Source organism: Grus americana, chromosome 17 (assembly GCF_028858705.1).
Source record: "Grus americana isolate bGruAme1 chromosome 17, bGruAme1.mat, whole genome shotgun sequence".
Classification (NCBI taxonomy): Eukaryota; Metazoa; Chordata; class Aves; order Gruiformes; family Gruidae; genus Grus; species Grus americana.
In genome coordinates, this window is record NC_072868.1 from 9,067,142 (window position 1) to 9,081,738 (window position 14,597).

General features: G+C 53.0%; 1 protein-coding gene across 3 annotated transcripts; it reads left to right on the forward strand.

Annotated features, from left to right (window-relative positions):
* Nucleotides 1-3,986: 3,986 nt before the first annotated feature.
* COMMD7 (COMM domain containing 7) lies at nt 3,987-9,989 on the forward strand. 3 transcript variants are annotated; one of them, XM_054845934.1, is made up of 9 exons: nt 4,002-4,321; nt 5,624-5,677; nt 5,790-5,895; nt 7,510-7,566; nt 7,646-7,683; nt 8,282-8,372; nt 8,491-8,540; nt 9,057-9,105; nt 9,616-9,989. In XM_054845934.1, exons 1-9 carry the CDS (start codon nt 4,172-4,174, stop codon nt 9,690-9,692), a joined length of 672 nt encoding a protein of 223 aa, XP_054701909.1. In that variant the 5' UTR covers nt 4,002-4,171; the 3' UTR covers nt 9,693-9,989. The 3 variants fall into 3 exon arrangements, with proteins under 3 accessions (XP_054701908.1, XP_054701909.1, XP_054701910.1); XM_054845935.1 differs by having other exon boundaries at nt 4,012-4,321; nt 5,793-5,895; XM_054845933.1 differs by having other exon boundaries at nt 3,987-4,321; nt 5,793-5,895; nt 8,491-9,989.
* Nucleotides 9,990-14,597: the final 4,608 nt, after the last annotated feature.

Sequence of the window (14,597 nt, forward strand, 5' to 3'; positions counted from 1 at the left end):
GCTGTTGAGAGCAAGGTCTGTTCCCACTGTGGGAAAGCCTCATCCTGCTGCCACATGTGGGAATAGAGCCTCCAGCCTCCTGTACAGCTGGGCTGGCTTTTCCCATCTGCGGGGAATTGCTGTTCACACAGAGATAGGAAGTGTTATCCCTCCTACATGAAGTTTCTAGCCCTTCCTGTGGGCTAGCCAGGACCACATGATATAACCCTCTAATAAAAATAAGGTTAAAAATAAGTGTCATCTGTGTAACCAGAACATGTAGAAAGTCTGCAGCTACCAGCATGTAAACTTCAAATGCAAAGGCACACATAGAAAAATCTTCAATGCCTCTCTAACAAAGCTGGCCACAAAATCCTCTTTTTCCTCGAAAACAGGATATGCCTGCTACAGCCTAATCTGAAGTGACGAGGCCTCCCCAAACCACCCTCCTAAATATATATACTTTTATCGGGAGAAACACTGCTCCTGGGGGCGGCTGCCAGCAGAGCCCCCACCACCCCAGGTCCAGCTGCTCCTGCTCTCCCTGGTAAGGGATTATCATCCCTGCCCACGGGCAGAGGAACCCCGGCAGGGCAAGGGAAGGTTTTGCCTGAGGTCACAAGGCAGGAGCATACCAGAGCCCAGCAGTGGTGCTTCCAGCTCCGCCACAACCTTCGCACGCAATGCTTGCAATAATTTACTCCTGTAGCAACGTTTGCCTGGGAGCAAATGGTGCAGAGAGAGGAAAGGGCATTAAACTGCAGACAAAAATGAAATCCTGGTCTCAAAGAGCTCATTTATATCAGCCTCCCCTGGGAACAGCACTAACCCCTCCATAGTTTCAGCTGGGCAACATCCGTCACACCAGCAAGCCAGGAGGAGTTCCAGCATCCCTCAGCCCCTGTAGAGGTGTTGTCCTAAGTCCACACAGCCTGGAGGGAGACACTGCAGGTGGGCAGAACACACAGAAAGTGGATGGACTCAGCACCAGCCAGGGTGAAGGATGCCTGGGTTTTACCCCCGGCTCGTTCACACACTCTTACCCTTTCCAGACTTTTCTCAGGCCAGCAAATGGCCAGGCAATGCTCCCCCACTTCAGGAAGGTGCTCCAAGGGTGACCTCAGAGTGACTGCAAAGTGCTTTGAGAGCTTTGGATAAAAAATGGCATCCGAGAACAGGACAGTGACACCCTGGGATTTGATCTTTTAGGAATATATAATAAGGAGCCTTCCCCAGGTAACACTCTCCAAGTGCCGAGGAAGCTTTTCGAATTTGACAGGTGAAATGAAGCTGAAAAATTCATCTGAAGTAGGGCACACTGATCCTCTGGATCATTCTGGAGTGCGCCATTTGTAATACCCTATTTCCCTGTGTGTGCATCCCCATTGCTTTTTGCTGCTGCTTTTACTCCAGTATTCGTGGTGAACAAGCGTGCATATCTGTAGCTCCTCAAACTGCTGTCCTCAGCTTGTCCTCAGCTCCGATGAGTCGATCAGCGACGCGTTCTGCATGAGAATGGCCTGGCAGAGGCACCCATCGGGGCTGATGGCTGCCGGGGGACGCAGGCTGCCTGCAGCAGGCAGGGGCAGCCCTGGGGGCTCTGCCCAGGGCGCTGGGGACCATCCTCCGCCTGGCACCCGTGTAACTAATCCAGACCATCACCCTGCAACCTTCTCTCTTATTTGAGTAAATCCTTTGCAGAACCGAGCCCGCCTGCCAGTGCAGAACCGCCAGTGCCGTACCAGGGTTCGTGGCACTTGCATGCCACACTGCAGCCAAAGCAGCATCCCAGGAGGAGGGACTTTCGAATTTCCTGGTGATTGTTTGGACAGGATGTTATGAGCACGTACCTCAACTGAAACTCTTCTTCTTGGATCCTGTCACTCAGCTTTCCTCAAGAATTTGGTTTGCTGCCTGGGAAATTGTTTAATAACCTTGGCTTCTCCCTCCTGCCGTACCTCCTGCATGCTCACACAAGCACACACGTGTGCACTGAGACCATCCTTAATTAGTTCCTAAAGCATCACCCTAGAAAGACACAGGGAAGTAAAGATCAATCACAGGCTGCTCCTGCACAGCTAATCCTGGCATACAAACAAGACAGAAAATCGCCTTTTTTCTTGTTTCATTTTTTCGGCCACACAGTACAGGTGAATGAATTTTGGTGGTTATGAACATGTGCGATTATTAATTGCAATTATTAATTTGCACTTAGGAAAATGTACATAAGGCTGTATGCAATATTTTAAGGCCAGGAACATCACGTTCACACACGCTGGCATCCTGCGCTACCCAGTCCGTACATCTCCCTGAATGAATTTTAGTTAACTATTTTTAGACAAGCATATCCTGTGGTTTTAAACATGCTGATACGGCCAGTTCACCACAGAACCTGATAAATTGTTGCACTGTGAAAAATCTGCACCTCATTTTAAGATGTCCTCAATATTTAGGGTTAAATCCTGCAAGGACCCACACATGCAATTTTTTCACCTCAACAATCCTGTTCAATCGAGGTATGCAGTTCCACCCTGTGTATATGACATAGAAAATCTCCCAGCTGGGCTAGGAGGTAGAGGGAGAAGGAAAGGAAGTGTGAATGCTATTTCCAGCCAGACCACCAGTAAATATCTCTTAACTCCTCATCATTAGTGGTACTTTGCTGCTTAACTCCCTGTTTATAAACCACTACTGGGATACCTTCACAATGAAAGGCACTATAAAATTTCCTACGCTCTCATTTGCAATTGAAAGTGTCAGTAATAAAACTGAAGCCTTGTGGGCTGCCACAGTTTTACCTTCCACAAAGGCTTTTATACGCTGTCCATCCGCCCCGGCAGCCAGTGAACACCTTCCCAGATAAAATGGATCAGACACATTCACACTGATAGTGAAATAACTGCTGGAGAGCTTATTTTCCTGCTCTTGGAAAGCTGTGAAATAGCAGCTTAAGGCAAGGGAGTCTTTAAGGATGCAATCAGCTGCATTGTCCTCTGAGGGAACACATCCAGTCTGAGTATTTTCTGGGCCAAAGCTTTCCTCCTGAGCCCAAGCAGAAATGAGACCACGTAGCAGAGGGCGAGAAGGAGATATTACAACTCACCTGCCTTCCTAGATGTCTCTGAATCAATGAGACCTCCTGCTTATGGGTTATGGCGAGAATCAGGTTAAAATCTCCCCGTGCAACCCTGACCCCTTCCACATGTAGCACTTTCTGCCCGTGGGCTGGCTCAGGAGCTGCCTCTTCCTTACCCGAAACCCGTCCATGCCACGGAGCGCAGCCCTGGGACGTGGCTGCTCTGCCCTGGGCCACCCGTCACGGTGCTGAGCCTGTGCCAGGGAGCGGCAGCTGGAGTTTCAGGTCCTAAGTTGAATTTTCAGGGGAAAAAACCCCACTCCCCCATCAACTATGTTTTTTAAACAATTTATTTGCGGCTTTTGTACAGAAAAACAACTTACAGTGTTCAGCTGTCAGCTGGACCTCCACCCCGCAAGTTTAAGCCTCCGCACACTGTGGGTACCCACACAGTGCTCTCCCTTTTTGCCTGTCGTTCAGGCTCTTACAGAAATCACACATTTTACTTTCCATGGAAATGATCAAGTGCATAAAACTAAACACGTGGCTAAATATCTCTAGGGTGGAGATCTTAGTGGAATTAAGAGTAAACATTAATTGGCACAAACACACAGACATATACATGTACTGCAGCTCTAATTTTGGGGTTCTACCGACTGGTTTTGGGTAGGAAAGCAAGAGGCTGTCCCAAACCTTCCCATCGTAACTAACTGTTCTCCAAGACAGATTAATGGCGCACGAAGGCGTGCTGGGAGGTGAACCCAGCCATGCTCCCCCCTGCCCGTGTAGGTGCATCCTACGGACTGCGTGGCCTTGAGGCCTGTGGCACAGCATCGCCACGAGCCCCGGGGTGGGCAACCGGGCACGCCGGCCTGCTGGCCACCCGCCCGGTGCCAACGAGGGGCTCCGCCAGCGCCACGGCGGCAGCTCGGGCTGCGGCTGCAGGGGCGAAGGGGCCGCCTCGGGGTGCGCCATGACCCGCGCCGAGCGGCCGCTCCAGGGGACCGAGGGCGATGGGAGCCCCACCGGGTGCCCTCCGCCGCCCCCCTCCACCGGTGCGGGGCCGGGGCCGGGGGCAGCAGGACGGCGGCGGCGGTGCGGAAAGTGCGGCCGCCAATGCTCAGGCTGAGGCGGGCGCCGGCGCCGGGGCCGGGCGGGGCGGGCGGAGCCGCGGCTGCCGCCATGGGGCTGCTCAACTTCACCCGCGACCCGGTGCCGGAGGCGGTGAGCGGCGACATGCACAACCTCAACCAGCTCAGCGCCCAGGTGGGGGCCGCGCCGGGCCGGGCCGGGCCGGGGGAGGGCGGGGCGCGGCCGCGGGAGCAGCCCCGGCCCGGGATCCCGCGGGGCCGCCGGCTCCAGGGCAGCCGCAGCCGGCCGGGTTGAGCTGCCACCCGGGGTACCGGGCCCAGATGACCCCGCAGCTTCGGAGCAGCCCCGGTACCGGGTCCGGTCGAGCCCAGCAGGCCCCACACCTTCAGAGCAGCCCCGGTACTAGGCCCCATCGGGCCTCCAGGCCCTGCAGCCCCGGAGCAGCCTTGGTACCAGGCCCGGTCAGGCCTCCAGGCCCCAGTGCCGGGGTCCCAGCCGGGTCTCGACCCGTTCCAGAAGGGAACTGTGTTTTCTGGTGCCTGGAGTGGGGTTGCAGAGCATGGCCCCGTGGCGAGCCCTGCGCATCGCGGGAGCCTGTTTTTCAGGCTGCAAGGTGTTCAGGGCAATGGAGGGGCTCACGTCGTGCTCTGTGTGGGCAGTAGTGTCCTGCCGAGCAGTGTTTCTTCTCTGTGGGACTGCACCGTGTTGGGGTTGTGATTGCCACCCTACCACCCGAGTCGGTGCTCCCGGTTGGCGGTACACATCTGCACCGGGTGTGCAGCCACGTCTCAGAAGCCGATTCAGCTCACGCTGAAGTTAGTGGAAGAGCTGAGGCTTTTTTAGCTCAGCTTGCCAGAACCGTGGGTAACAGGCTGGTGCCATCTCGGTTACGCAGCTGACGGCAAGGGTTGGACAGGATGAGCTGCTGCAGCAGCAGACCAGTCAGCCGTACCCAGAAGGTCAGGACACAGAGGAGGGAGGGGGATGCTGCTGTGCCCTACAGGCGGGCTGTCCAGCCCTGCCAGCTCAGACAACTGAAGACAGCGACTCAACCTTTAACTAGTTCCTTTCCTTTCCTGAGTTAGTCTGGCTACCCCATGGGATTTGTGAAACATGAGAGTAGATGTTTGCATCTTTTCCCACTCAGTTTTTGGATTACACAGGATAGAACAGCAGCTTCCGATTAGCCAAGAGTCACAAAAGCCCTGTGCAGTGCCAGCTACCAGCTGCTCAAACCCTTTGAGAGTCTCTGAAAAGCATCCATGAACAAATCCCATCCACAGGCATCTTGTAATGCCGAGGACTGGAGTACCTTACCAGCATGGGAGGTCAAACTCTGGGACCAATGTACTGGAGGCAGGTGGAGCTGCATCAAGGTGGTACATCACCACCTAGTTGTGGTGGTGACAGGGATGGTGAGGTGCTGAGAAATGATGCAGATGCCTGACTCAGTAACACTGTCCTGTTTCTTCACAGCAATTCTCAGCGCTGACTGAAATCCTCTTCCGCTTTCTAATAGAGCCCAAGGAGGTAAGGCATGTGCAGAACACCAAGGAGAAGTGTGTGAATGCAGTGCTCTGGTGAGAAATGGAGATAAGATTGTGTCCGGAGATAAGATTGTGTCACTGCTCTTTCTCTTGAGCAGGTGGAAAGATTTCTGACTCAGCTCTCAGACTTTGCCACCATGAATAAAATCAGCTTGGGCCCCCTGAAAAACATTGTCAAAAGTATTCTTCTGGTACCTAATGGTAAGTGATACATTTGCACATGCTACCCTGAGGCCAAACTATTGCTGTCCATTCCTGCATGCTGCTAAAGTGTGTCTTCAGAACTGCAGTGCACTTAGTTTGCACAGTAAGTGCTAATGGTAGCTAATAAATGGCTTAGCATTTAAGAATCAAAAAATGTCCTGTTGAAATATCCCTGTTTAGTGACTTGGGCTTTGTATTCTTTACACCCTGCCTGCACACGTTTCACAGGCTTAATTAAACTCACTTAAATATCTATGCATTAAATGCATTAACACTGTGACAGTGTTGTGCTTGGTTTAACTTGTACCTATAAACCCATTTTTGCCAGACCAGCACAACCTCATGTTGGCACTGTCTTTGTAGGAGCTTCCGTCCAAGTGACCCAGTACTGTATGGAATTCCTACAAGGACAAGTGCTGTTTGAGAAGGATAAGAGTGTACACACCCCTCTAGAGTGGGCTGGAAACCCGCCTAGTTCTAGGCCATGTAAAGGAAACATCTGTCCTTGCAGTCTTGTTTCAGAAAAACACTTACGTGTCCAGCAGTTTCTCATTCATAAATAGTGGGGCAGAGGGGCAGGGGGATTCCCCTTGAATACCCTAGGCTCCAGCACTTTATGATCTTGCTCTGACGTTGTGGCTGCTGTTTGACATGATAATGCATCAAACACCTCCACTGCATGTTCATCCCATTGATCCTTCTTGTTATTAATAGTCCCTTGCTATTATCCTTCAGTCCTGGGTTCCCCATAGCTTTCTTCACAGGAGTGAAGCTGTGCGCAACTGCTTCCCACATTTGGTCTAAACTTTCATTCATATACAACTTCAAGCCATTTCTTCTGTCCAGGAGTAACACTGAATAATTTCCTTTCCTCCAACTGTTTTGGGGGTATTTCACGTGGAATCAGCATTTTCTCCCTTCCCGATTCAGGACTAAGTGCACTCAGTCTCATCATTCGTGTTCCTCCAATCCCATTGTAACTTTTCCTTAGCTCTGGGATGCCACAGACGGCATCGGAACAGATTACAGCAGATAACTTTGCCGATGCACTACACAGACGGAAAGCCACGTGGGACTGGCAGTCTCTTTGAATTTATGAGATTCCTGCTCTTGGCTTCAGAGAACAGAATCCTTGTAAACTTCCATGTGCTGCCTGTGCCCCAGAACAAAGGAGGCAGGCACAGCAGGGGAAAGTGTTATATGCACACGTTCACACCCATAATCCAAAACACAGCAGGTAGGTCAAATTAGTAGCCTGCCAGCCTTAACAGTTCTCCTTTAACAAGCAAAGCTTCTATAGGAGAGAAAGCAGCAACTTCAAAACACAACCGCTGCTGCTGTTTCCATGGATACCTGCAATGAAATCTCTCCCTCCCTCTCTCGGGCACTCCCATAGCCCTGACTTTTAAAGCACTGGGCATCTGCAAAGATACCGGCAGGCACAACTGTATTTCCTATCTTGACGAGCTGTGGTTTGTTTCAAAACACAGTCCAAGAACAGAGGCTTTCTCTCGCAGGGTCTCCCTCCCTGCATTTATTTGACTCAGTAAAGATTGGTTTGACTCGGTAAAAAAAGTGATTTTTTTTTTCTTCTTTGCATTGTTTATTCAGGTGCCCTGAAGAGGAATTTGTCTTCCGAACAAGTCAGAGCAGATTTTATTGCTCTAGGTAGGTCACCTGACTTTCACTAAATAAAAGATAATTGATATTTGTCACATATAGTAATCTCATATGATTTCTCCCACAGGCCTCAGTGAAGAGAAAGCCAGTTATTTTGCAGAACAGGTATTAATACATTTTTGCTTGTTTCTAAGCTAACAAAATGACAGTCTTTGAGTGGGAACTTGTAAAACCCCACTGTGCTACTGAGATGTGTCAGCACTTTGGGTATTTTCTTCAAAACCAGCTCAGAATTTTGAACTGCAGATCCTCGGATAACCGATAAGGAGCACTTTATCTAATGATACTTCTGGTTTGCCGTGGCCTTCACCTCATCGGTTTCATGATTCTGCACTTCTGTGTGGCGTTCATTTGATTGTTTTCCTGCTTTGCGTGCTTTGAGCCCCGGGGTCATGCAGTTACACGAACGCATGACTTTTTGCACAGATATTGTTACACTGAACCAGTGTTAAAACAAAAACAGCGAGTGTGTTAAAACAAAACCAGCGAGTTTCATTTACAGAAGTGACAAGGCAGATGGAAATCTTAGCAGGACTCAAACATCTTTGAAAGCCCTCCTGACTACATTAGTTTGCCCCTTTGCACACCTCCTCTTCGGGCTTCTGCCATCAGTCTCCCTCGTTTCTGACTTATGTTGAAATTACAGGTAACATAAATAGAGGCCCCTCTGAATTGATTGCTCGTGTGTCTTTTGCTCTTGCAGTGGAAGGTGAATTCCCCCACCCTAACACGCCTGGCTGTTGGTCACACGCTGATGATTAACCAGCTGATAGATATGGAGTGGAAGTTTGGAGGTAATAGAGCTAAAACATAAACTGAGCGGGTTGGGAAATCCAACAGCAGCTCTCAGCTAAATAACTTTTTATTTCACAGTTTAGCTAACAGGTTATCTCCCTTCTTTCTGACTCACAGTGACTGCTGGGAGTAGTGAACTGGAAAAAGTGGGGAGTATCTTCTTACAGGTAAATCTTCTACATCAGAGAGTTCAGGTTGTAGTGCTGTTAAAGAACAAGCTGCGACCAGGCATGTGGGAAGCACTGGCTGTGAGAGGAACTAGAGGAATGCTAGATCTCATAGGAACAAGTTCTGCAACGGTGCATCTGCTTCAGTCTTCTGTGTGCAACTGCCAGCAGACAGCAGGCACGCTGCTATTTACTTCTCTTCTGAAGGCATCATGTATCACAGAAGCGTAGCCCACTCTGAAAAGCTGTTCAAAAAGCTCAATCTAGCAAAGGTCACGCTCTCTCGGGGAGGGAGGGGAAACGTGATCACTTATAAGGACTTCCAGAGATCCTCGCAATGCCTGAGGAATCTGTTCCTACAGTGACACTTCCCAAAAAGCCTGTCAAAGACACACGTGCTTTGCAGCAGTCTGCCCATCTGAAACTCACAGCACACTCTTGCACTTCTGTGTTTTCATGGTGCTCAGAATACAGGTCTCTCTGAATTAAAATACCTCTGCTTTTTCTTCCTCCAAGCTGAAGCTGGTGATTAAAAAAGGGAGCCAAATGGAAAACGTATATATAGGTGAGTTAACAGTTCTGGAAAAGAAGTAAGCGTTGGAGTTTGCGAAAGTGGAGCAGCAGCTCAGAACTCCAAGTGTTGCTGGAGGTTGGGGAGCTTTGGGCGTGGACCCAGCAGGGGTCAGTGCGAGAGCATCGCTGGTGGATGCTGCAGCTGCTCCTGCCCTGGCCTCTCCCCACCGCAGTCACTCTGGAAGTATTTAGGAACACCGACTGCTGGGCAGTCTTCACATCTTTGCCTAAGTAAATATAGATATGCCATGGAGCTGTGAAAAGCAGTCAGAGCAGCATGGCAGACACAGAAAGTAAACAATTCCCGAGCATCGGGTGCTGTTAGGAGAATCCTAGCCCGGAACCCCACGCAGCCCAGCTAGTGTGAAAAAACAGCTGCTGAGATCCACAGTGTCGAATCCTGCCTAGCTTAGGTGAATGCAGGTTGCCCTGTGGTAGCACCAGAATGGCTTTTCCAACGTAACCTGAAATCTAAGACTTTGACGCCTATTTTTTTCTGCAGAGTTAACTTTGCCCCAGTTCTACAGTTTCCTGCATGAAATGGAACGGGTCAAAACCAGCCTGGAAAGCTTCAGCTGAAACTGCATGGGCCTGAACCAACATCTGTCCAGGATGTTTAATTTCTCCTTGTGGGCCTGCAGATCATCTTTCCCAGCAGACTCTGACACCCTGGCAAAAGAAGACAAGGCTGTGCAACAAGCAGCCATGTCACAGCCAGAAGGACCCATCAATCCTTCAGAACCTGAAACTTTGGCAAGTGTTTCGAAGCAGCTACAAGTCCACTCATCTCTTTTTTTTTTTTATATAGTATTATGAGAAATAGTGGTCAGAAATATGTGGATAAACAGCAAAGAAATAAACCCATTCCCATCCTGCTCCATTTGTATCAGAATTTGATTTTGTGAGAAAAAGAGAAGCAAAGAATCATTTTCAAACTTGGAAGAATTAAGCAGAGAGAACGAGGGAAGCAGGAAGAGTATCTAACCTGGTGAATCACTTAGTGCTCACTTCCAAGCCTCTTACTTCTCTTGTATTGAGAAATGGATTGATGACATCCTCCCCAATCGTGGCTAATTATGGAAAAGCATCTCGGTGGTAGATGATTCTAAACCTTAAACAACCAAACATCTGCTTTCATGCATGGGGTATAAACCTCTCGGGGCAACTAGATTGTGCTAGGCTCTAGCGAGCAGCTCTTTAATCTGCAGTTTGCATGACATGGCACAGGTAGACCCAGCCCCTTTCCTAGACATACGTCCAAACCCCATGAAGCACCATTAGCTTGGCTCTTCAGTTGTCTAACGGCGAGAATGAGCTCTTCATTGGGAAGTAGAGGGGTGCCCCAGACCCAACGCAGGAGCAGTGGAAGATGTTCTGTTCACCAAGGTTCCTCCCATGTCCAGACCATTTAATTGTCCGGTGCCCCTGGACAGCCTGAGCTTGCCATTGCCTCCTCCCATGGCACAAAGCTGAACGAAGCTCCCTCTTACAGTTCCTCCACTGGGACTTCCCACGGCACCTCCGTATCCCTGATGTACTCAGCGGTCACAGTGGAGGGAATAAACCACAGCACTGGGGAAGATCCCAGTTGAATGCTCTCCATTTCTAGCCTACACCTGAAGTAATTTACTATCCTGTGGCATCCTGCAAGTCTGCTGTGGGACAAGCAGCACTGCGGCTCCCTGTGCAGGCATCTGCTTCCAGTTAAAGCCGTGCACAAAAAGACAGTTTCTATGAGAAAGGCATCACAAAGCTCCCTGCAACTCCCAGCTTTACCCGCAGGTTTTCAGCTTGCAGAAATCCCAGCGTTTTTCTGCATTGCATTTCATGCAGTCCTGCGTGAAGGACTAGAACCGATAACGAGTATAGGCTGAACCGTGTGTTTGGGAAACGGCTTGGGGAATCCTGCTGGCAAACCCGGGGACAGTATTTGCGTATTTATTTTCCCACATATCAGGCCATTCACAAGCATTTCAAGCTTTGTCACATGATTACAGTAAATTAAAAAAAAAATCCTTTGAAATAACGCCCTGCAGAATATTCTATCTCTTTTTGGGTGGCAGGAAAAGCTATTTCAGGGAGGAAGAAAAGGTGCAAAGGGCTCCTTTCTCAAGACAAAACATTACATTTTCTGCTGCCTGTTCCTACTATTTTTCCTCACCCTCCCGGAGCCAGGGTGGCACCACTCAACCCTGTCTGGTTACGGCAGGAGGTGGACCACGGTGATGCTGGAGAAGATGCCAGGCTCAGTTGCGGGTCAGGAATCCGCCACCCCCTGCCCGGTTGGGATTAAGTCTCTTGGGGCTGACACACACCACGGCCCGCTGACCCCAAGCGCACAGGTCACCTCCGTGCTGCTCCGCAATCCCCACGGGCATCTCTGATCAGCAGCATTAGAGAGCACTGCTGCCGGGACGCGGCGTGACCTTCGTGCTGCCACCAGCGCTCCCCGGTACCCCGGGAGCTCCCTTTCATCCCACGCGCTTGGCTGTGCGTGAGCCGAGCTGGCAGCCCCGGCAGAGAAGGGGCGCAGGGAGGGAGCCGGCTCTGGCAGCACCGGCACGGGGCGACGCCAACCACAGGGAAACCAGATTGCCCTTCTGATCGGGCTGGCCAGGGGCAAGCACGGCACTGGGAAGCACAGCGGGACAACCATGCCTTTCCTGTACAGCGTGGCCCTGGCTTTGCTGCCAGCACGTGGGATGATGGCGAATGCCCAGACCCCCGCACTGGGGCTCGGCGGGCAGCGGGCACAGCCTGGCACAGCCGTGGGGAGGGCTGAGCGGGGGCTGAGCTGCAGCTGGGAGGGAAGGGGCTGCTGCGGTGCCCGTTTTGCCCAGGTTTCCGGGCGGCCCCGCGCTGCTCGGCACACGCTGCCTCTTCCGGCTGCCCGTCAAGCCCAGCCAGCCGAGAGCTAATCTCCGCAGGACAGCGGGCGCAGGGGAAACAGGGGCCTCTTACAGCTTGGGGTGAAGCTAACTGTACTCCTGCAGCGGTTTGCCTCCCTGAGGGCTTTCTCGGCCCATTTCCTCTGGGGGCGACCGTGCCACAGCCCCCCCGTTCCTGCCCAGGCCCCCGCTGGAGGTGGGAGTTGGGGGGGACACACATGAGCCCTCCCAGCTGCAGCACGGCCCTGAGCGTGGGGGCTGCAGCAGGGCAGGGGTGGCTCAGCCACGCCGAAGCTGCAGCACAGTCACCCCCCGCACGCTCAGATGCTCATGCAGTCCCACTCGCTGCACTGGGGGCCCTCTGCTGCCTCAGAGACCGCCTTATTGCACCCCAGGCTGGCGAGCGGTCTCTCCTGAACCCAGGGGACGTGGCAGAGCGGTCCCCAGGAGCCAGGCTGCAATGGGCCCTGTGCTCTCGGGCATTCAGGCATCCCCCACCCTCATCCCTGCCAGCCTCCTGAGAAGCTGCACTGGAGCAGCCGGGGGCTGTGCTCATGGGGTCTGTCGCTTCCCGACACCGACTCAATGCAGTTGTGATTCTCAACCATGGCAGATGCTAATGACTGAGGGAGCCAGGATGTTTTCAGATGCAGCATCTTCTGCCTACTGGAAATGCCGATGCCGTTCCCTTCATGTGTGAAGGAGCCCTCCAAGCCCCGAGAACAAAAGCCTCAGCAGCGCCCGCTGCCCTCCCCCTGCTCGGAGGTGGCGGAGCAGACACAAGCTCTGCTTCCGCTCCCACCTCGAACCCGTGGGGAAGGAAGGAACCGGGGCTCGCTGCCTGCTCTGCCTGACCTTGAGCAGGTCATGTGGGAACCCGCAGAGCTCCCGTGGGAACCCCTCGCTTCTGCGGACCGGGAGCCACTCCATGCCGAGGGCTTTGAAAGCTTAGTCTTTATCCCTGTCCCAGCTTTCCTGTTCACAAAACAAGGCCACAAATCTCAGGTTTGGCCAACAGCTGGGAACGAGCCATGGCAAGTGAGACAAGCTGGGGAGAAGAACCAGCAGGCCATGGCCCTAACGGCAGCCCGGAGGTGAGCCCCGCGCCAAGCAAAGCCCGCAGCTTGCAGCGAGGGCGCAGCAATGTGTGCAAGTGCTTGGACCTGGCCTGGCTGAACACCAGCCCTGGGGGAAAGGAAAAGGCATTGCCTCCGTGATGGTGTTAATCCCACACAGCAGCATGGCTGATGAAGCCAGTCCTGCTCCTCCTCACCCACACTGTTCCCCAATTCCTCCAGGTTTTGGGATGATGCAGCACCCAGGCTGTCAGCTGCAAACTGCAGCTCCCAAAATTGCTTTGTCTGGGAACAGCACTCCTGAGTGCATACGAGGCCCCGGGACAAGTGCCACCACCCTGCGGTGCCACGTGAGTCCCTGGGGACAGGGACCCTCAGGGGATGCGTGGGGCTACCTGTGGCTCCCATAGCCCATGCTCCAGGGAGAGGCCCTCGGCATTTGCCTCCCTTACCAGGAGCAGACAGGCGAGTACCGCGCTCAGTGCAGCACCACGCTGTTGCTGAGGACAAACTCTCAGCCTGCTTTGGGACAGGCTTCTCCTGCACCCGCCCTGCTCCGGACAGGCAGGGAGGCATCCCACTCTGCCTGTGAAACCGAGCTTCTGCCTCTCATTCTTGCAGGAGGGGGTGGGGAAAAAAAATGATGGTGTCCAAGGCAGTGGAAATATTCCTAGCATGTCCTCTTCTCCTAAGCCTTGCCATCTCTCTAGGCATTTCTTTGTCCAGGCATACTGGGAACAATTGGGGTTGCTCAGCCAGACCACAGGCTGTCGATCAGCAGAGCAAATGAATGCTCAGGCATAAGGAACCCATCTTCTCCCACAGCACGGGGAGGCGGCCACCAGAAACAGGGCCTGTGGCACAACGGCACAGGCAGCGAACAATTCTCAGGCACCGATGCCAGTACCAGCCCTGAGGATGGTGGGAGCTCACCAGCCCATCTGAGAAACAGCAGACCAGGAGGGGATCACCGGGCTTCCCCAGACCCCGCCGCAGGGCTGGGGGCTACATGGCTGGCACAACGCAGGTGCCCTCACGGCTGGTACCAAGGTCCCTGTGTGCACCTGCGTTGCCAGCCCTGACCCCAGACCCGAGCACCCACTCTGCAGGCGGCTGAGGAGCAGCTGGATCTCAGGGACCATTTTGGAGAGGATCCCCTCCGAGGTGTGGGGGCTGGGCCAGCCCCTCACAGGACCCAGCACCCTCGCTCGGGGCAGCCCTACCCAGAACTGATTGCAACCGCTTCCCTTGCGGGCACAGCTTTGTTACCAGCACCCAGACCTGCCATGACAAACCTGCGTCCTATCCCAAACAGCCTGGTCCAGCTGCTCCCTCCGTAACACCCCAAGCAGCCGCAGGCTCACGCATGGCAGGGGGAGCACCTTGCCAGCAGCCCACCGAGGCAGCTCAGCTACCATTTCCCAGCGCTTCCCCGCAGCGCACAGCTCCATTTTATAGGGCTGCTCTGTCCCAGGGGCATCGCTGCCGCAGCGTAGCCGCTAACGAGGTTATCCCCGACC